Raw genomic sequence first — 19444 nt, 5'->3', positions numbered from 1 at the left:
CTCCGTATGCACATATACAAAATAATGACAAACTGAGGTAACACCATTGTATTACTTAGGTCTGAGCGATATAGTTTTTCTAGGTGCAGGTGAAAGGTTGCATAGTATTTTTGGATGTGTTATAATGTTCATTCATCAAGTAATTATTCTATTGTTACTGTATGGCCGAACAATTATGCAAATGAGTGCTTCTGAATTTGGTAGATCATAAAATGTATTTAGCGTAGTGATTTTAATTATATTTATGTCGATGAAGGACATAATTGACGTTTACCGTTTTTTCTTCAAGAAAAACGAAGTCATCATCCGCCTCTGTTCATGTTCCATTTATTAAATTAAAAAGGTCTAAATTATTTAATCATAATGTGATGGACATTTTCAAACCCAACTAATGCAGCTGGAAATAAACTTATCACAACCGTATGGACTTTTAATTTACAGACATCTTGATAATCCCTTCAGATGACACACAATAGACCTTCTAAAATGCAGCCATGACAGTAAAACATGACCCTTCACCAAGAGAAAGGTAGCGATAAGGGATTGGACGAGGCAATAGTTTACAGATAGATATAAAACAATAAAATATGTTACCATAGTTCATAGTCAGACAAATGACATCAAACAAAGATTCTCATATTTAAAAGTCCCCCCCCCCCCCCCCTCCCCACAACCTCGTTAGCCGCAATTGGCTCAGGGGGTGTTCTTAAACGACAGGGAGTCTTTTCAACCCCTGCGATTGGTTGGTTAGGTGTGTATCTAAAGTTGAGTGACGGGGAATATTGAGGAGGCCGAACACTCAGGAGGCTTCAGTTGTTCTCGAAGAGCGAGAGCAGGTCGTCGTTGTTGTTGTTGGGCAGATCGGGAGGGCCCAGGTAGGACAGCAGCTCGTCTGGGTTGGTCAACTCCGGGAGCAGCTGTGGAGGACAGGAGTACGAGTGACTTGGTGCCTCGGATCAAACGATTTATCGCCTATACGCTACAGACCAACCGGAAACCCTTGATCTTAAAATGGAAGTTGAGTGTAAGGAGATGTCTGTGGATGTTGACAACAGTAGAGTAACAGTAGAATGGGCTTTATAGCTGACCAATGAGAGTAATAATACAACACAACAAAACACAGAGATCTAGAACTAGAACTCTCACTCACGTCCAGAGAAGGTTCTGGAACGTCAGAACCGGGCGGGCCTCCCAGGCTGAAGTTGTCTGTGTGTAGCCGGGGATTCTGGGAAGGCAGGTTGCGTTGCTGCATCATTGGACCCCCGCCACCGCCCATGTGGGAGTTTCCATGGAGACCGTGGTGCTGCTGTTGCTGAGGAGGGAGCGAGGAGTGGGAGGAGTCTAGACGTCCAGGATGAGACATCTGGAGACAGGAGAAGAGAGCGGTCAACATCCTGAAGCTAACTGGGACCACAGTGAGGCGAAGGGGACTATTTAGACCCGCCAGTGTTAGGTGTTGAGTTCCAAGGGAGGGGTAGTGACCAGAGGGACTGTACCTGGCCGGACATTGGGTGTCCTGAAGGTTTGTCTGGGGTGAGGAGACCGCTGGGAAGGTCTGACTGGTAGGAGAGAGGCGGTGGGCCAGAGGAGAATTCTCCCACATTGGGGGTCCCGGGAGCGTTAGAGAAGTCCGAGAAACCTGACTGGTTGGAGTACCCTGGTCCTGTGTGGTTACAGACAAACACTTATAACCCATGCAGGAGGGAGGACAACAAATATGTGTGTGTAGACTTGTTAGTTTAAACCTCAAACCAAATCTTGTTTGTATTGCTCTTTTTACAAGCATTATCACAGTAGGGCTACATCCGTAAATTACTGTTTTGAGATCGGCTTTTGGCTTGGGGGGCCACCTTGACTAAAGCAGATTATCGTGGGAGGGGTAGTTAACTATAGCTTGGCTGGGGTAGTTTGGGTCATTACCCTACCTTGGCTGGGGTAGTCAGGGGTGCAGCTGTTGCCCCCTGATGGCATGGAGGGGTACGGCGAGGAGCCAGGACCGAGGGAGGCGATCATCTCCATGACGTTGGGCAGGATCATGTGACTGGGGCTCAGGGTGCGGCAGCGCTTCAGACCCGGTCCGTCCGGTTCCTCTTTGATGTGTAGGTCCGGTTTGACAGGAACTGGCTTCCAGCTGCACACCGGGTCAATGGTGATCTCCTCATAGTCAGAGCTGCCAGGATGTGAGGAGTGGGGTTGGGAGGAAGTGAGCGTTAGATAGAAAATGTGTCTATTATACATGTTTTATTTTTTGCTGGCAGAACATTATTTGCTATGTAGAACACCAGTTTTGTTCCAAAGGTATTTGATCATAATCAGGGATTGCCTTTTCTCTGATCCCGCTTTGAAAGCTCAGGGACTGTTTACTAAGAACAAAACAACACATGGTGCTGTCACACCGGTCATCAGAGCCCAGATGGAAAAGAGGAGTTCTTACTTCTGGATGTAGACGAGGATTCCCAGCATGTACTGATCCACCTCCAGACCCTCCAGCAGAGCTGTCTTGCTGCAAGGGAAGATGACACACGGTCATATTCATGCTGCAGAACAACTCCCTTGGAAAAGGCTTTGCTCGAGCTCAAACCGGGCTCTCTCGAGGGGGCTCTCCCTCGAGGGCTCTCCCTCGAGAGGGCTCTCCCTCGAGGGGGCTCTCTCGAGGGGGCTCTCCCCCAAGGGGGCTCTCTAGAGGTGGCTCTCTAGAAGGGGCTCTCTCGCTCTCTCTCAAGGGAGTTCTCCCCCGAGGGGGCTCTCTCTCTCTCTCTCTCTCTCGCTCTCTCTAGAGGGGGCTCTCTCGAGGGGGCTCTCTCGAGGGGGCTCTCTCGAGGGGGCTCTCTAGAGGGGGCTGACACTTACTTGCACACAGGACAGCGCCAGGTTCCTCTCTCACAGTTGAGCTGCAGGTACGACTCCAGGTCAAAACACTAGAGGAGAGAGAAGAGGGAGTTAACATGTGGATACTCAAATAACACTACAGAGTAGTTACTCTATCGTACTACTATAGTCACTGAGCAGATAGCGGTCCCAGGGTAGTTGACAGTCACACAGTAGTCTACAGTAGTAGACAGATAATGCCTTTATTTAGCAGACACTTTTATCCAAAGTGACGTTCAAGGGAAGGGAGGTGGAATTTGAACCTGCGACCTCTAGTTCTGCAGGATTCTGGTCCTTACCTGTATGTGTCTGCAGTCGTGGCCCCGGGCAGGCAGTTGGATGCGCCGGAAGGTGATTGGACATTTGAGGGAGACCCTGATGCCGGTCTGCTCCACGCCGTCCTCCCCGTTCAGACCCGGAGTCCCCGGGATGGTCCCACTGCTGAAGTTACGCTTGACTACACAGAGAGAGAGAGAGAGAGAGAGAGGTGGAAGGAGAGGGGGAGAGAGAGGGGGAGGGGGAGAGAGTGGGAGAGGGAGAGAGAGAGAGAGAGAGAGAGAGAGGGAGGGAGAGAGGGGAAGAGAGAGAGGGGGAGAGAGAGAGGGAGAGACAGGGAGGGGGAGAGAGAAGGGGAGAGAGAGGGAGGGAGAGGGGGAGAGAGAGAGGGAGAGACAGGGAGGGGGAGAGAGAAGGGGAGAGAGAGGGAGGGAGAGGGGGAGAGAGAGAGGGAGAGACATACAGATTAGATTAGTCAGATCAAGAGAGAGAAGGAATGTAGAAGAAAATGAGAAGAAGACAACGTCTGCAGCCCCTTCACAGGCCAGAGAGAGAGAGAGAGAGAGAGACAGAGAGAGGAGGCGTTCATGTCTTCCACTCTCCGACCCTGTTCTCCGTGTGCTGATGCTGATACTCACTCTTGGTGACACAGTGCTCTGCCGGCAGCAGCCTCTTCTTCATGAGGCCCTGCAGCACGGAGCGCACAGACGGCCGGTGGACCAGCTGGAGCACAAACAGGTGGGACTGCAGAGAGACAGAGAGGCCATCAACACAACGGGAATCACACACTGTCAGGATACATCCGCCTGTTCTTGTGTACCTCTGACTGTGTACCTGTGTGTGTGTGTACCTGTGTGTGTGTACCTGTGTGTGTGTGTGTACCTGTGTGTGTGTGTGTGTACTCACGCAGCAGCATGCGGTGACGGTGATCTGGATGGTGTTGCGTCCAGGCTGGCACACCTGCTTCAGGTACAGGGGCTTGTGGGACGTCTTGTTGTCGCCCCGCTCGATGGTGAGGGGCGTGGCATTTACGCTAACCTGCACCGACGCCGGCCAGTTGGTGTTCATCTGCCGGTCCTCGTGGTGGTAGCACTTAAACTGCAGCTCCAAGTCAGGCCTGTCAAGGGATTTTATTTATATTTTCATATTCATAATTATTTGTTTTTATTTGCTTCATTTAGATCATCTCCAGAACGGTATCAAAATCGTGCCTCTAAACTAACAGTCTTGTACCTGACTTGACTTGTTTGGACTATACAGTATAATGAATCTTATTGATAGAACACCAGTTTGAGAAGAAATGGGAGTCAGGTGGCTGAGCGGTGAGGGAGTCGGACTAGTAATCCGAAGGTTGCCAGTTCGATTCCCGGTCATGCCAACTGACGTTGTGTCCTTGGGCAAGGCACTTCACCCTACTTGCCTCGGGGGAATGTCCCTGTACTTACTGTAAGTCGCTCTGGATAAGAGCGTCTGCTAAATGACTAAATGTAAATGTAGGTAGCCGTGGTAACAGGGCAGATGGCTGGGCTCTGACCTCATCATGAGGGTCTTGTAGACGGAGTCTCGGAGCTGGAAGACATGATTGGAGACCGCCAGGTTGTGTTCCAGACGGAATGGTTCCAAAACCACACCGTCACGCACAGGGAAGGTCAGCCGCAGGTCGTCACTAGGGTTACCTGAAGGAACCAGGAAGTGAGGGGAGAAGTGAGGGGAGAGATGGTGAGTCACTGTGTCCAGCTCTAGTTAAAGAACTCTCTGTGTGTTTGTCACGTGTGTGTTTCTGTGTGCGTGGGTGTGTGTGTACCTGTCGGCGGAGGCGGGGGAAGATTCGCCATGTTGGGCTTGATGTCTGGAAGGAAGGAGGGCTTGACATCCTGGCCGGGGGACATGTAGGGGGGGGGCATGGAGCTCCCGGGGGTAATGGGGGGGGTGGGGTTACCCGGGAGAGGGGAGCTGGGGTAGCCAGGCATCCCCCTTCCAGGCTGAGAGAGAGAGAAAGAGACCAACCAGAGTTAAATTGGTAAACATCCTGACGCAGAACACTTGGCATGTGCATAGTACCACAGGTGAGCTTAGGCATTAGAAACTGCTGTGGATGAATACGGCCTCAGTTGTAGGTCTCACCCCACTCACGTTGGTCTGGCTGAAGGAGTTGTAGTTTCCTCCAGGGCCCCCTGCGGTCAGGACGTTCAACGTACCCCCCTGCCCGTTGAACTGCTCAGACTGGAGACACACACACACATTTAGTATTTTATGAATTTAGCTGAAGTTTTTATCCAAAGCAACATACAAATGTTGTATATAGAAAGAACAGTGGAAGAGCAGGGATAGGAAGTGAGTCGTTCCAACAGTATCTTGGGTGGTCAGACTCAAGGAACAGTGTGTATTTACTCCCCACACCTCAGCTACCACACACACACAAACACAGATTTGAACTTCGGACTCCAGATTTACGAGGCCATGCAGCCAGGTGATGTTTACCGGGAAGTGTGTGAGAACAGCAGAGACAGTCCCTCTGACCCTCCCTGAAGGAAGAGGCTAAAGTCCACTAGCCAACCACACGCGACAGGCCCAGCCATGTTTACATTTGAACATATGATGGTGAGAGGCCCACGCTGTCTGTCTGCCAATGTCCTTGAGTGTAAGAATATCAATCTCTCCTGAGCCTCCAGCTCCTTTCAGTCAACAAGCAGGCAGGGAGAACTGAGTGGCATGAAAGAACCCCAGCTAAAGGGTTATGAGTAGAATTCCATCCATACTAACTGTATTTCTGTATGGCTGTATTTCTGAACAACCCCTACGGTGTACAAAGGCCCCATGATGCAGAGTGTATCATGTTAGAGAGACTGTTAGAGAGACTGTTAGAGAGACAGTGTTAGAGAGACAGAGTTAGAGAGATTGTTAGAGAGACAGTGTTAGAGAGACAGTGTAAGAGACAGTGTTAGAGAGACAGTGTTAGAGAGACTGTTAGAGAGACAGTGTTAGAGAGACTGTTAGAGAGACAGTGTTAGAGAGACAGTGTTAGAGAGACAGTGTTAGAGAGACAGTGTTAGAGAGACTGTTAGAGAGACAGTGTTAGAGAGACAGTGTTAGAGAGACAGTGTTAGAGAGACAGGCTACCAAGCCAGCTCAAGACAGGATCAGGCGGAAAGCAGTGTTCCTGACAGCCTACCTTGTAGTACTGCCCAGGGTTGGCAGGTCCGGGGGGGTACTGGCCCATGCCTTGCTGCTGCATGGCCTGCTGTTGCATGCCCTGCTGTTGCATGCCCTGCTGTTGCATGCCCTGCTGTTGCATGCCCGGTTGCTGCATGGGCATCTTGTGGTTCTGGTAGGAAGGGGAGGTGGCCGAGCGCTGGGGGCCAGGTCCGTGGTACTGCATGGGCTGGCCTGGGTAGCCCGGAACCTGACCCTGACCTGGGCCGGCCATGCCTGGTCCATACTGCTGGCTGGGAAAGCCCTGAAGAGGGGAAGAGGGAGACAGAGGGAGGGAAAGATAGAGAGGGAGTCAGGGCGTGGGAAAGGGAGGAGAGGAAGTCGCAGGAGAGGACAATGGGAACAGCCACGAGTGAACTCTTTTTTTTATCAACGATAAATCACAAACGTGGAATATACTTTTAGCTTCGCAGCAAATGTACAATAAAACCAACAAATGACTTAAAATGTCTTCAGGTCAAATGAAAATGTTATCTAAAGGATCAACTGAGCTTAGCATAAGGGAAGTTACCTCGGGGTTGTACGGTCGTTTGAGCCCCTGGGGGGGGCGGAGCTGGGCCTGCTGGGCCCCAGGAGGGTAGCCGGGGTGCTGGGGCATCCTCTGGCCCTGGGGGGCGTACATGGGCCCCATGGAGGAGGGCCGGGCAGGGCCCATGCCCGAGGGGGGCATGTTGGGGGGCCCGCGGGGGCCAGAGTGTGACAGGAACTGGTTGTTGTAGGCCGCTGCTTCTCTCATCTGCACACGAGACGAACAATAAAGATAATTCGATTGGGGTTTGTAAGGACAATAAACAGTCTCGAATGCATCATCAAATGTACGCTAAAGTGGCTGTAATATATTTAACAGACTATTTATTAAGAGCACAGCTGTGCTGCTTGGAGCAGTGTTACTTTGTTGAACGTGTCACGACCATCGAAAGCCAACAGGGGGTGCAGTAGTTCCCCACAACACAAAGGCAACCATTTTGGTGCCATGATTCATGGAACAACAGAACAACAACAGATCAGACAAGTTTGTCTTTATCCAGACAGCCGTGACCTTCAACCAATGACCCGTCAGCTAGATATTTAGAAAAAATGCTTCATCTATTCCTTGAGGAAATAGCAAAATGATTTGATCGTTCGGGGCATGTGTTGTTCTGCAGAGCTGACCCTAATCCAGTTATATCAGTTCAGTCACTTCTCAAAGGAAGATAGGAGGGAAGGATGCATTGTAAACAAGTTTGAACGTGACTGGCAGGAGTTCCTGCTTGGCCATGCGAAAGTGACAGACGGAGAAAGTGTATCACTCGACCAGGAACACGCTGTTCCTAAACCCTGACCTGGGGTCAATCCTATACATGTTGGCCACTAGATGTGGCTCATCCTGGCCACATCTAGTGGCCAGGATGAGCCACATCTAGTGGCCAGGATGAGCATGCGTAGAGCAGATCTGATCCTGGGTCTGTACCTGGCCGTAGTTCATCTCCTGGTTCTGCTTCTCCTGAATGGCCGCCACCGTTGCCGTGGCGGTGGCGGTCGCCGTGGCGGCTGCCGCGGCAACAGCTGCCGCCGTGGCCGCCTGGGTGAAGTCCGTGGGGGGCCGGACGCCGTGCTGTCCCATGTTTCCTCCACCGTTGTTGGGGTAGCTGAGGACCGGGTAAAGAGACAGCGTCAACACACACACACACACACAGAGGATCTGTCAGTAAACAGTCATCCAACCCCCCCAGAAATACCCCCCCTCGTTCCCACGGGAACGTCTTACCTCCCGCCGTAGCCCGGTCCTGGAGGGTATCCCCCCTGTGCGCGTCCGTACATGCCCTGCTGCATGTAGCCCTTGTTGGGCTCCGGGTAGCCCTGCTGCCCCATGAAGCCCCCGCCTCCCATACCGGGACCGCCCCCAGGGCCCATCATGTGGCCCCCGCCAGAGTTACCCCCCGGACCCATTGGAGCACCCAGACCCTGGGGGAGGAGGGAGGGAGGGTGGGTGAGGAAGGGAGAGAGAGAAACAATATTAGCTTTCATTCAGATATCCTTGAGTGAACTCATTCTCATAACTTTTTTTTGTTCATCTTTTTTTTAAATCCATATATATATATATATATTTTTTTTTTTTAATTGTTAATCAGCAACACGTCGTAACGGCCATGTACCTGGCTGGGCGAGGGATTGGTCACACCCCAGACAGTGGTTACCACCGAAAGGGATCCAGCCGGCTGATTGGTCCCCTGCTGCCAGTTCGAGGGGTCATAGGAGTAGGAGCCGTCACTGGAGGAGGAGAGGATTTAGAATTGAGGAATTGGAGAGAAGGAGGAATCCAGGAGGAGACCTCAGTGGGGAAACTCTACTACAGCCTGTCCAGCTCATTTCCTGGATCAGACAGCAAGGCAGAGTGGGAAGAGTAATACATGGGGTCAACAAGCCTCTTGCCTTGAGCCAGTGGGGCTGTGTTGCCGTGGTCACAGTACCGCAGGGACTCAGTACTGTAGGGACAGATTAGCTAAACTGGTTCTGTATGTAGGAGCCTGACCGACCCGACCCTGGGTCACATGTCTGCCGTGTTCAGACAGACCTCACGTGTGTTCAGACCAGGCATCCACCGTGCCGCACACACACACACGCGCGTTCCCTGCCTTTGTCTCGTCTCCCGAACGCAAGCTCGCAAAACACCGCCGCACTGCGTCGCCATGGAAACAACGCTGTCACTTGGATACGGGTTTGGGGAGGCAGCAGGAGGAGGATGAGAGAGTGTGCGTGTGCCAGAGCGTGTGTGTGCGCGTGCCAAAGCGTGTGCGCGTGGCTCCGTGCTTGAAGACGACAGGACTATGGGTATGTCAGCTGGTCTTCAATGAGGTTGAGCTTCTGGTTGAGCTTGACCTTGAAACGCTGAGTCTTCTTCCCATCGCAGCCCCACCTGACCTGACCTGGGTTCATCCACACCTGACCTGACCTGCGTTCGTCCAGGGTGAGGATGTGAACGGGACAGAGGCTGGCCACTTCCTCCAGAGAAGCAGACAGACGGTGAAACAAGCTGAACGATGTCCTTCACCAGCAAAAGCAGTCCTGTCTGTGTGACGCTAAGACACTCAATCTTCCGTGACTGTGACGGATATCTCCGGGGGGGCTGACAGTCAGGTGACAGACACGCAAACACGAGCGCACACACACACACTCGCAGATAGATCTGTGATCATACACACACACACACATACAGAGAATTATCTGTGATCACACACACACACACACACACAGTGTGAGTCCAGCTACATCTAGCAGACTGGCCACCTCTTCATGTGCAGTTATCCAGATGCCTCCACTAAGATGCTAATACAGAAGATCATCCACCTACTTCTGAGAACAACCAGTCACTGTTATCACCTTCTGTTCCCTCCCACATCCACCTGCTCCCTCCCTCCCTCCCTCACCCCCTCCCTCCCTCCCTCCCTCCCTTGAGGTTAGGGCAAACCCTGGGGTTTAGTGTGTAGTGGCTGGTGTGGAGCTGGAGTGTGGGGTGCAGTGTGGTGAGAGACAGGTGAGCTCTGTACCTGTGTGGGTTGGGGGCCAGGCCAGGTTTCATGGAGTTGATGGGGTTCATCGGAGGTGCGTTGGGGTCAACAGGGAGCCCCAAAACTCCTTAAACAGCAGGCAGCCTGGAGAGAACACACACACACACACGTGTCACAGATGTGTCGCAACATGTCATCTGGCCCATAGTAAGCAACACACGGGCGAGATAAGAAGGGCAGGCACTGCACCACAGGATGCCCCTGTCTCCCAGCAGTATCTACACACACACACACACACTGTCAGCCTTAGAGGAGAGGTCAGGAGGACGTGGTGATACCATTCGTTTTTTCGAGATTGAACGCTACAGAAAGTGTAAATGACATCAATTTAGCACTGCCTGATGTGTTAGAGACAGAGGGAGACAGGAGAAGATGGAGAAATAGTATGGAGGGAGTGAGAGAGGGAGAGAGAGAGAGCGAGCAAGCGAGAGAGGGAGAGAGAGAGGGAGGGATAGAGGGAGAGAGAGAGGCAGGAAGATAGAGAGAGATGGAGGGAGGGAGAGAGGAAGATGGAAAGCCTTAGATGCAGTCAGTGCTCAGGTTGCTAAATGCCTTGTGTTGTAGTGGCTCCAGCAACAGATTTCTCTCTCCCGAGAACAGCTCTGGGATATAAATAGACAGAGCGGAAAATAAGGTGAAAAAAAATGAAATTGAGAAAGAGATGGAGATAGGCCGAGAGAGATAGGTGACTAGAGGCTGTGGATGCCTCTCCACACACACAGAAGTGTGGGCACACGCACACAGACACCCACACAGTCAGAGTGCCATCACTGGTGAAGATGTTCTAGAATGATGAGGTTAATTAGCCTCTAGGGACCTTTGTTCACAGGGCTGTAGCATCCTCCCTCCCTCTCTTTCCATCTCCTTTTCCCCTCCTCCTCTTTTCCCTTTTCCTTCCATCCCTTCATCCTCCCTCTTCCCCCTCCTTCCCCCTCCGCTCGTCCTCCACCTCCCATCCCCCCCTTTTATCCTTTTACAGCTTCAGGACGAGCGACACTGACTGACATGCTAATTTGTCACCAACATCATTGGCCCTTCTATCGCTTCCCTCCCCCTCCTCCCTTCATCCCCCCTCCTCCTCCCCCCACCCTTGTCACTCTGTGGTTGCTAGATGTAGGTCAGACAGCCTCCAGCTTGAACAAGAGGGAGAGACGGAGGGAGGAGAGCCGAGGAGGGAAATAAGAGAGGGAGGGAGGGGGTGACGGAGGAAGTGGTGTTTAGGGGAGAGAGAAGGACACCTCCAAGGATAATGAAGGGAGACAGACAGACGGAGGGAGGGAGGGAAGGAAGGAGAGAAACACATGTATTTCCTCATGTTACAGCCTATATAAGTGAACCTCAACTCAGTCTGGATGTAAGGGGAACACACAAGCTCCCCGAGAACAACTGGTGCACTAAACATGACGACTTCAGCTCGCCATCTCCTTTGTCATCCGGTCTCTGGCTCAAATTGTCAGTACTTCCACCCAGCTGCAAAACGTTCTCTGATTGACTCCGGAGTCTGAGCATCTGGTGCTTGACCAGCAGACTACCCCACACGCTGCCCAGACGGGGCCTCATCCCAGTCTACCAGCGATGGGGGACCAGCTGTTTCTGGGGAGCAGTTGGGGTCGTGAATACTGGCCTATTAGTGGATATAGATGGTATATCAGCATAGGATAGATTCATGGTCTGCTCTTATGTCTGATAAAGACTCTCTTTGCTCAAACCCTCACACAGCTGTATGTGCCGTAGATGCCTGGAGTCGAAATGCTTCATCAGTGCCACAAACACTCAAAACCCATCATAAGGGCCTAAGAAGGGTTGGCTGAGTCGTAAATTCTAGTTTCTCAGACACGCTCGGTGTCTGTGCTTGCCCTGGTGGAAAGTGATGACCTCCGACCCCTGAATGGACGGCCTCCATCACAGATGTAAGGTCTGGGAAAGAGAGCTGGGGAGAGGCAGTGCAGAGGACACAGAGAGCTGAGAGAGAGGCAGACCAGGAGACCCAGAGAGAGGGGGAGTGAGGAGAGAGAGAGACAGACAGAGAGAGATTAGGAGAGAGAAACAGAGAGAAAGGAGAGAGACACTGCTCCAGCAGCACAGACTGTTCCTGTCCTGGAATGAACACATCAACATGTTCCCTGGTTCCTCTCCAGTGTTTTTGCCCTCCTCTTCTCCGGGCCTCTTTCAATCATCCACTCCCTCTCCAACTCTAAATCTCCATCTCTCCCACATTAACTCCCCCAATATCTTCCAGGAGTTTCTCCACTACAATTTCACTCCCTGTTCCCCAACTCTCTCTTCCTTATTCTTGCCTCTCCAGAACTGTGTGGGTGAGGCAGTAGAGCTTCAAACCGGTGAGCAGGTTAAAGAGTGGTTTGCTTGTGAAAAGACTGCCATTTTAATCTAGACCCCCCACCCTCACACACAGTAGCTTACAATAGAAACCTGCTAGTGAGTATGGTGCAAGCCAGGCCAAAGGGGTGTGTGTGTGTGTTGGGGGTGGGGGTGGCTTGGCTCTGATTGGTGACACCTCCTAAACAAACTCTATCATCTTGTCCCTTCCCTTCCTCCATCGTGTCACCGTCCACACCGTCCTTCTCAGTCCCCCTCAGAGCACACACGCAGACACACAACATGACACCCATTCCATGTCTTATGGACTTCTTAAGGGTCGTCCAGCCGTCCAACACTTGATCTGGCTAACACAACAGCCCCGGGGGGCTACCCAGGACTGACCGTGTGAGGGTCCTTTCCTCTCTCATGTCCATGGAGGGGGAAGACCAGAACCAGGGAGAGCGGACAATTGGGTCGACGATCCTGGAAGGTTTCTGCACAGCCCTGCCTGAACAGACCCTGACCCCAGTAGCACACCAGACCAGACCAGACCATCAACAGTAACACACCAGACCATCAACAGTAACACACCAGACCAGACCATCAACAGTAACACACCAGACCAGACCATCAACAGTAACACACCAGACCAGACCATCAACAGTAACACACCAGACCAGACCATCAACAGTAACACACCAGACCAGACCATCAACAGTAACACACCAGACCAGACCATCAACAGTAACACACCAGACCAGACCAGACCATCAACAGTAACACACCAGACCAGACCATCAACAGTAACACACCAGACCATCAACAGTAACACACCAGACCAGACCATCAACAGTAACACACCAGACCAGACCATCAACAGTATCACACCAGACCAGACCATCAACAGTAACACACCAGACCAGACCATCAACAGTATCACACCAGACCATACCAGACCATCAACAGTAACACACCAGACCATCAACAGTAACACACCAGACCATCAACAGTAACACACCAGACCAGACCATCAACGGAACTTTGGACCCATACTCCAAAGAAGCGACTGAACAGGAGTGAAGATAAAAGTTTTTTTCACGCCTGGACGAAACAGTCATTTCGACTGAGTTAACTGTCTTACCTTTTTAACACACCTGTATTCCCAGATACGCAGATTACCGAACCAGAAAGCAGTCTATTCTAACTTGACCAAATAGTCCCAATTGATTGGCCTGTCTAGTAATCAGCACAAGGACCGGCTATTTCATGTCCACAGTCCCTCAGAGTTTAACTGCAAACCCTGCCACTTTTTCAACCAAATGGCCAGGGTCACATGACCCTGCCAGGCCCTCCCCCACCCCCAGGGTTGTTTGAGGAGTGGCTGAGAGAATGGAAAGGGGGGGAGAGGGGCAGGGGGGGGGTCAGCGAACAGAAGAGGGTGGAGGGCTGAGTACAGAGGGGAAGGAGAAGGAAGGGAGGGGGGAATTACACATTCCTGAACATCACTACGGTGTCAGACAACAACACACGCTCGCCTCGCACACACACTTCAGAAAAAACAAACACAGATGTGGTGTGTGTCTCTCGTATAGTACACACACACACACACGCACTGTGCACACACACACACAGATACAAAAGGTACAGTACTCAAACAACTGGTTGTATCGCCTCCAGTGGCCACCTTGGTGAGCCCTCAAGCTCTACTGCCACAGAGCAGCAGAGCACCTCATTGAAATCGGTGGGGTGGAGCGCAGAGTGAATGGCAGGGGTCAGAGGTCAAAAACAGAAACAATACTACTCCCACCCACCCTGACTTGAGCAGGGTTGGAGAATTACGGCCCCACATAAACCGGGGCTGCCCTCCTACCTCAGTGTGTCTCCTTACCTGACTCAAGCAGAAGTAGGACTCGCCTCCATGCAAACAGCCTTGCCTGGCTTAACTGAGCTAACAGAGAGGATTCTATTTGCATGATCTGAGATCTGCTTTCCATAAGCTCAGGCTGTAACAGGCTAAACAGGCCAGCCAGCTTGGTGGACTAAATGAAATGCCCTCACCTAGCCACCCAGAGGTGAGGAGAGGCCAGCTGAACATCTAACAGCTGTGTTTGTGACACACTACTACCTTCCCTGGAAACACTCACATTTCATTTAGGCAGCACATTGTACAGCTGGCTCCCCAGGAAAGCTAAGAGGCAACCCTCATTCTGACGTGACTCAAACTGAACTCTTCTGACCTCTCTCTCTCTCTGAATCCTACCATGCAGTACAGCACAAGCAAACAGCCGGAACACAAAAGCCTTTCCTTAACTCAGTAGCTATCGGTGAGACAGCCTCATTGATGCTAAACATGGCTGGATGTTGCTCTGTCATGGGTGAGAAACATGGACACCACATAGTCATCATGGCTGACATTCTGAGACACGTGGGCGGGACCATCACAGCCAATCACAACCCCTCTAACCCCTATCAGAGCAAACTGCACCAATATCACAACTGCCCCCCCACATCAGCCCCCCAAACCATAACTTCCCTCAGCATCAGCCCCCAAAAACCACAAATACCCCCCACATCAACCCCCAAACCACAGCTGCCCCTCCCGCGGGAAGCTAAACCTAACAGAGGAACATGAGAGCAGCCTGACAATGTAGCTCACTTTCATAATATAGACCTGGGCCCTGTGCCAACACAGCCACAATGTCTCCTTCCGTCACTTAATGTACGTAATGGATGGCATGCTTTGCTGGGACCGATGCAATTATGATATAATTACTATAAGCTAAGGAGGATGGATGGATGGATCTGCACGGTATTCCACAAGACTGTGTGGAGATGCTGACAGCCACGCGACAGAGCCCTTTTTGCTGCTGTCCTGTCATTACAATCCCTTTCCCTCCCCCCCCCCCTCCCTTCCTCCCTCCCTCCCTTCCTCCCTCCCTTCCCCTCTGGTTCCCTCAGTGCTGCAACGTGACTTTCCCATCAAAGTGCCACTGGCTCTTTCTGGTTTGAGGTGAATAAACAGCTTGAGAACAGACTGACGGGCGTGCAGATCTCCACAGACAGGACACACAAACACTGTTAATGCACGAACACCGATACAGACACACACACACAGAGAAATGCGGACACCCACAGTTCACAGCTGCACAGGCGAAAACACACAGACACAATCTGGCGCATGCACACACCTCTGATACACAGAGCCTTGTAAGAACAGGCTCCTCCATCAACAATGCGGCCAGTCACTCCACATTCAGACTGCACAAAGACACCTCTCTTCTGAAGGAGGAATAGGGACATGTATCATCCAGCAGCAGTGTGTGTTTGAGAGAGAGAGAGAGAGAGAGAGAGAGAGAGAGAGAGAGAGAGAGAGAGAGAGAGTGAAAGAGAAAAATTCTTTCCATGTGATCTTTTTGCTTCCTTTAAATAATGACTGTGATTTGAGATCACATCTGAACTGTGGATTCTCTTCACTACTGTGCTGCGACTGTGTTATAAATGCTGTGCTATAACCAGTCCTGTCAGAAGACTGTGTTTCTTCTCTTTTTTTACTGTCTGCTAATCAGACCATGGGGACAATCAACTCGTAAACATGAGGAGCGTCCAACGACTATTGGCGACACACTGTACCACCTTGTGTGTGTTTGAGAGAGAGACAGAGAGTGATAGAGAGAGAGAGACAGACACACAGAGAGAGAGAGACAGACACAGAGAGAGAGAGAGAGAGAGAGAGAGAGAGAGAGAGAGAGAGAGAGAGAGAGAGAGAGAGAGAGAGAGAGAGAGAGAGAGAGAGAGAGAGAGAGAGAGAGAGAGAGAGAGAGAGAGAGAGAGAAAGAGAGAGAGAGGGTGGGCATACACGTGTGCCTGGGAAAACAGAGGCTGAGTGACTGATTCTCAATCGTTCTACTAATGTTTCAAACCTACCGAAAGGACCAGGCAAGGCTGTGATACAAAGTTCAACAACAACAATCTGACTGGGTAACAAACACATCGGCTGGCAAACAGACAGAGCAACAGGCAACCAGAGCTTCCTGGTTACAAGTCCTGATCAACATACAGTAGTGAGAGAGAAAAACACTCCCACAGGTCTGGCTTCCTGTAAAGGAGGGAGAACTCTGCAGCTAGGAACTCAAATAAGCCTCGGACCTGATTGCTCTTGAATCAACATCCTCACTGGTAGTGCCTCGGTCACAGAATCAATAATGTGACCGCTACGGTCTCTCCAGTTCTGACCTGAACCGCTCTGTGGCGTCAGCAAGGCATGGGGTCTAGACTATGTTCGTGACACAACTGGCTGACTGCAGACCTCAAAGTCCAGCCCGATCTCAGTCTGTCATAGAGCCAGAGATCCTCTCACGCATTCCCTCAAGCTGCCTGGACGCCCCCCCACCCCCCACCCGCACAGGACATGGACCACAACCCAGTGAGGTCAGTCAGTCCCCTCTACGCCCTCCCAAGCACACACATACCTTCCCCACATCTAGGTGTCTGTGATGCTAATATGCGAAACATTTAAGAAGCATTCGGTCTAAAAAAGTTTCTTCGGTCGGGTCCATTTGGACTTTTGTAGCTAGCTAGCTAGCGTCTTTAAGCTCGAAGGTGTTCCTAAATTATGACGAATGAGAACAGTGGTGCTTTATTATGCAAGTTATGCCAGACAGAAACTGCTTTGTTAAAAAATAACCACTGGAACTTAATGAGGCAACGTTACTATGATTCATACACAGTCACCATGCCTCTTCAGGTACACTCGGTTCCTGTAGAAACTCCTTGGTTGCGCTCCACCTACGGGACAGCAGGCACGCGCGCGCACACACACAAACATTGACCGTACTGTACCATCAGGACATTTTGGATTCCTTGTGAGCATTCCACTTCCAAAAGGATCGAGCTAACTGTCTGCTAGGCTAGCTGGTGTTAGAAAGCTAATCAAACAAGCAGCTGGAAGCACATTTTATAAGCTAGTAATGTCTATCTACATACCATCATTTCATAAATTAGCTACCCCTACAAGTAAGTATACACTTGTATTTCTACAGCTCAGTTTGCCACTAATTTAAGTCTACGATCGAGCCATTTGGTCAACCGGAATTTACGCTGGTCTCGCTAGCTTGTTGGCTACTAGACTACATTCCCTGTGGCGGTGCGGTACTGGGAACTGCCGGGCAAGCTAACGGGGTTAGCCTAGCCAGCTTGCTAGTTAAGCGAGTCTGTGACAATAGAATGATGCGAGCGGAGTCACTGCTGGCGCTGCCCTGCCAGGCTTACCTTCAACTCCAACTGCCCGGTGTCGGTATCCGTTGGTGAGCGGTCTTGACCCTCAACAGGAGTGTACACACACCAGTATTCAAGTCAATGTGGTCCGGTTTCATTAATAAGGAATTTCACAGACGAAACGGGTCGCTGAGTAGACGTCCAATTATCTCGATACCTTGGAAACTTCTTGTTCAGCGAGCTAAAATTAGCTAGCTAGCTAACGTTAGCTGGCTAGCTTTCTCAACCTTTCGCAGCTCTTTGTATGTACCATTACAGTATTCTATAAACATGTACTAAGCATTGTAATAACCATGCTACTTTAGTATGGTACTATACTGTATAACAGTGTCCTCGAAGACAATTTCAATAAAACGGTCGTTAACTGGCTTGTCTGTCTCTTGTACGAGGTGAAAGCCTTCTCTTGTCTAGGCTGTTCCACTCTGCTTCTGGCTGGATGACTGGCTAGCTAATAGCTCCTGTGTGTGTTAGCAGAAGACGCCGCCACCACGACCACAGTTCAGCAATCGCACAAGCAGCCTCCCTCTGTTGCACAATGGACTGCTGTAATTTATTCATGAGATCAAGGATTTAGGTTCCACAGGAACCGTAGATCTGGTTGGACTCAAAAGTTCGGCATAGTAATGATTATTGTAAACATTATAATATGGAAAAACTATATTATTCTATATTATGATATGTATTATATCATAACCACACTGCTAAGGAGAAAATGGACAAACATGACAAAAATGTCGATGACAGTAATAAAACAAATAACATTAATTATACATTATCATAATCTTTTAATAACAGCAGTGTAGGGTACATTGACAGATATTTACACTCATATTCCCATAACAATTAGGATGTAGCTAGTGTGTTGAATTTTATATAATTAAACCAATTATTCAATTATACAGTAATTAAATACAGTAGATAGGCTACTGTACATAACACAAAAGCTATTCATGGTAGCTGTTCTCATGTGTGTCAAGCACAAAACAGGCACATTTATCCTGTCATTACGACTATCACCCCTTCAGGTGACATTGGTCACAATATATTGTCTTGTACTGTACATCTCCATCCCAACCCAAGTGCCTTCTGGGAATAGTAGTTCTCATTAATTCTCCAGTGTGGGGCAGCAGCAGCAGCAGGTGTAATTACTGTGATTCACTGCTGTGACAACACCCCCAGGTAATGAGTTAGGACTCTGCTACTCAACATGGATAATGATGGTGAGCCCATTGGCTTCTAGTTCCAGTCCCACCTCGAACCCTGTCCAGGTCTTAGCCATGCTCTAGATTCATCCCTAGCCCTAGCAGCATTCCATGGGAATAAACCAGTGGATGCCCCAGGCCCCAGGGAGAGAAGAGAAACAATGAGATCTGGCCACGATGAGCCTCGCGTTTTACTGCCAAGTATAGCATTCTTCTGCCCAAGTGCCTGGGGGTGTCTATACAGCAGAATGCTCTCGTTCTCTCCCCCTTCTCCCTCCCTCTCCCTCTTTTTCTTCTTCTTTTCTTCTCACTCCCCCACCACCTCCCTCTTTCTCTTCCACCGTGTCCCTCTTCCCTTACCCCCCCCCCCCCTCTCCCCCTCCCCTCTCTCTCAGGCAAACAGGGAGAACCAGGTCAGCTGACCTCTCCGCTAGCTGAGGAGGGAGGCTGCAGAGGATCACAAAGGAGGGATTTTACTCACAGGAGAAGAGAACACTCAGATGCAGCGTTTACACGGTCGATGGAGGGAACGCCAAACGCCCTTGTTGCTTTAAAAGAGCAAACGTTTCCACAGGAGTGTCCAGAGTTTATTCAAATCTAACGGAAGGTCCTGCCCTAATATTAATTTATTTCTGGCTTACATCTGCTGCCAATACATGTGTGTTAACACAGCTAAGCACAGACAACACTGTCGCTTTTCTTCTTATTGTATCCATTACGGATGATAATTAATCTGATAAATTC

At 50.5% G+C, this 19444-nt stretch overlaps 1 protein-coding gene across 2 annotated transcripts; it reads right to left on the bottom strand.

Moving 5' to 3' along the window:
- Nucleotides 1–310: 310 nt before the first annotated feature.
- Nucleotides 311–17879, bottom strand: LOC136937909 (zinc finger MIZ domain-containing protein 2-like). Of its 2 annotated transcripts, none has more exons than XM_067231059.1 (19): nucleotides 17493–17879; nucleotides 9885–9989; nucleotides 8493–8607; nucleotides 8105–8301; nucleotides 7808–7985; nucleotides 6869–7093; nucleotides 6317–6601; nucleotides 5269–5367; nucleotides 4949–5126; nucleotides 4679–4820; nucleotides 4051–4261; nucleotides 3783–3888; nucleotides 3168–3325; nucleotides 2851–2918; nucleotides 2435–2503; nucleotides 1926–2170; nucleotides 1497–1663; nucleotides 1151–1363; nucleotides 311–917 (listed from the first exon to the last, which is right to left on the bottom strand). In XM_067231059.1, the coding sequence occupies exons 2-19, from the start codon at nucleotides 9932–9934 to the stop codon at nucleotides 810–812; spliced, it is 2814 nt and encodes a 937-aa protein (XP_067087160.1). In that variant the 5' UTR covers nucleotides 9935–9989; nucleotides 17493–17879; the 3' UTR covers nucleotides 311–809. The 2 variants fall into 2 exon arrangements, with proteins under 2 accessions (XP_067087160.1, XP_067087161.1); XM_067231060.1 differs by having other exon boundaries at nucleotides 5278–5367.
- Between the last annotated feature and the right edge of the window lie 1565 nt (nucleotides 17880–19444).

This window comes from Osmerus mordax, chromosome 28 (genome assembly GCF_038355195.1).
Source record: "Osmerus mordax isolate fOsmMor3 chromosome 28, fOsmMor3.pri, whole genome shotgun sequence".
Lineage (NCBI taxonomy): Eukaryota > Metazoa > Chordata > Actinopteri > Osmeriformes > Osmeridae > Osmerus > Osmerus mordax.
This window is presented reverse-complemented; position numbering and strand designations above follow the sequence as displayed.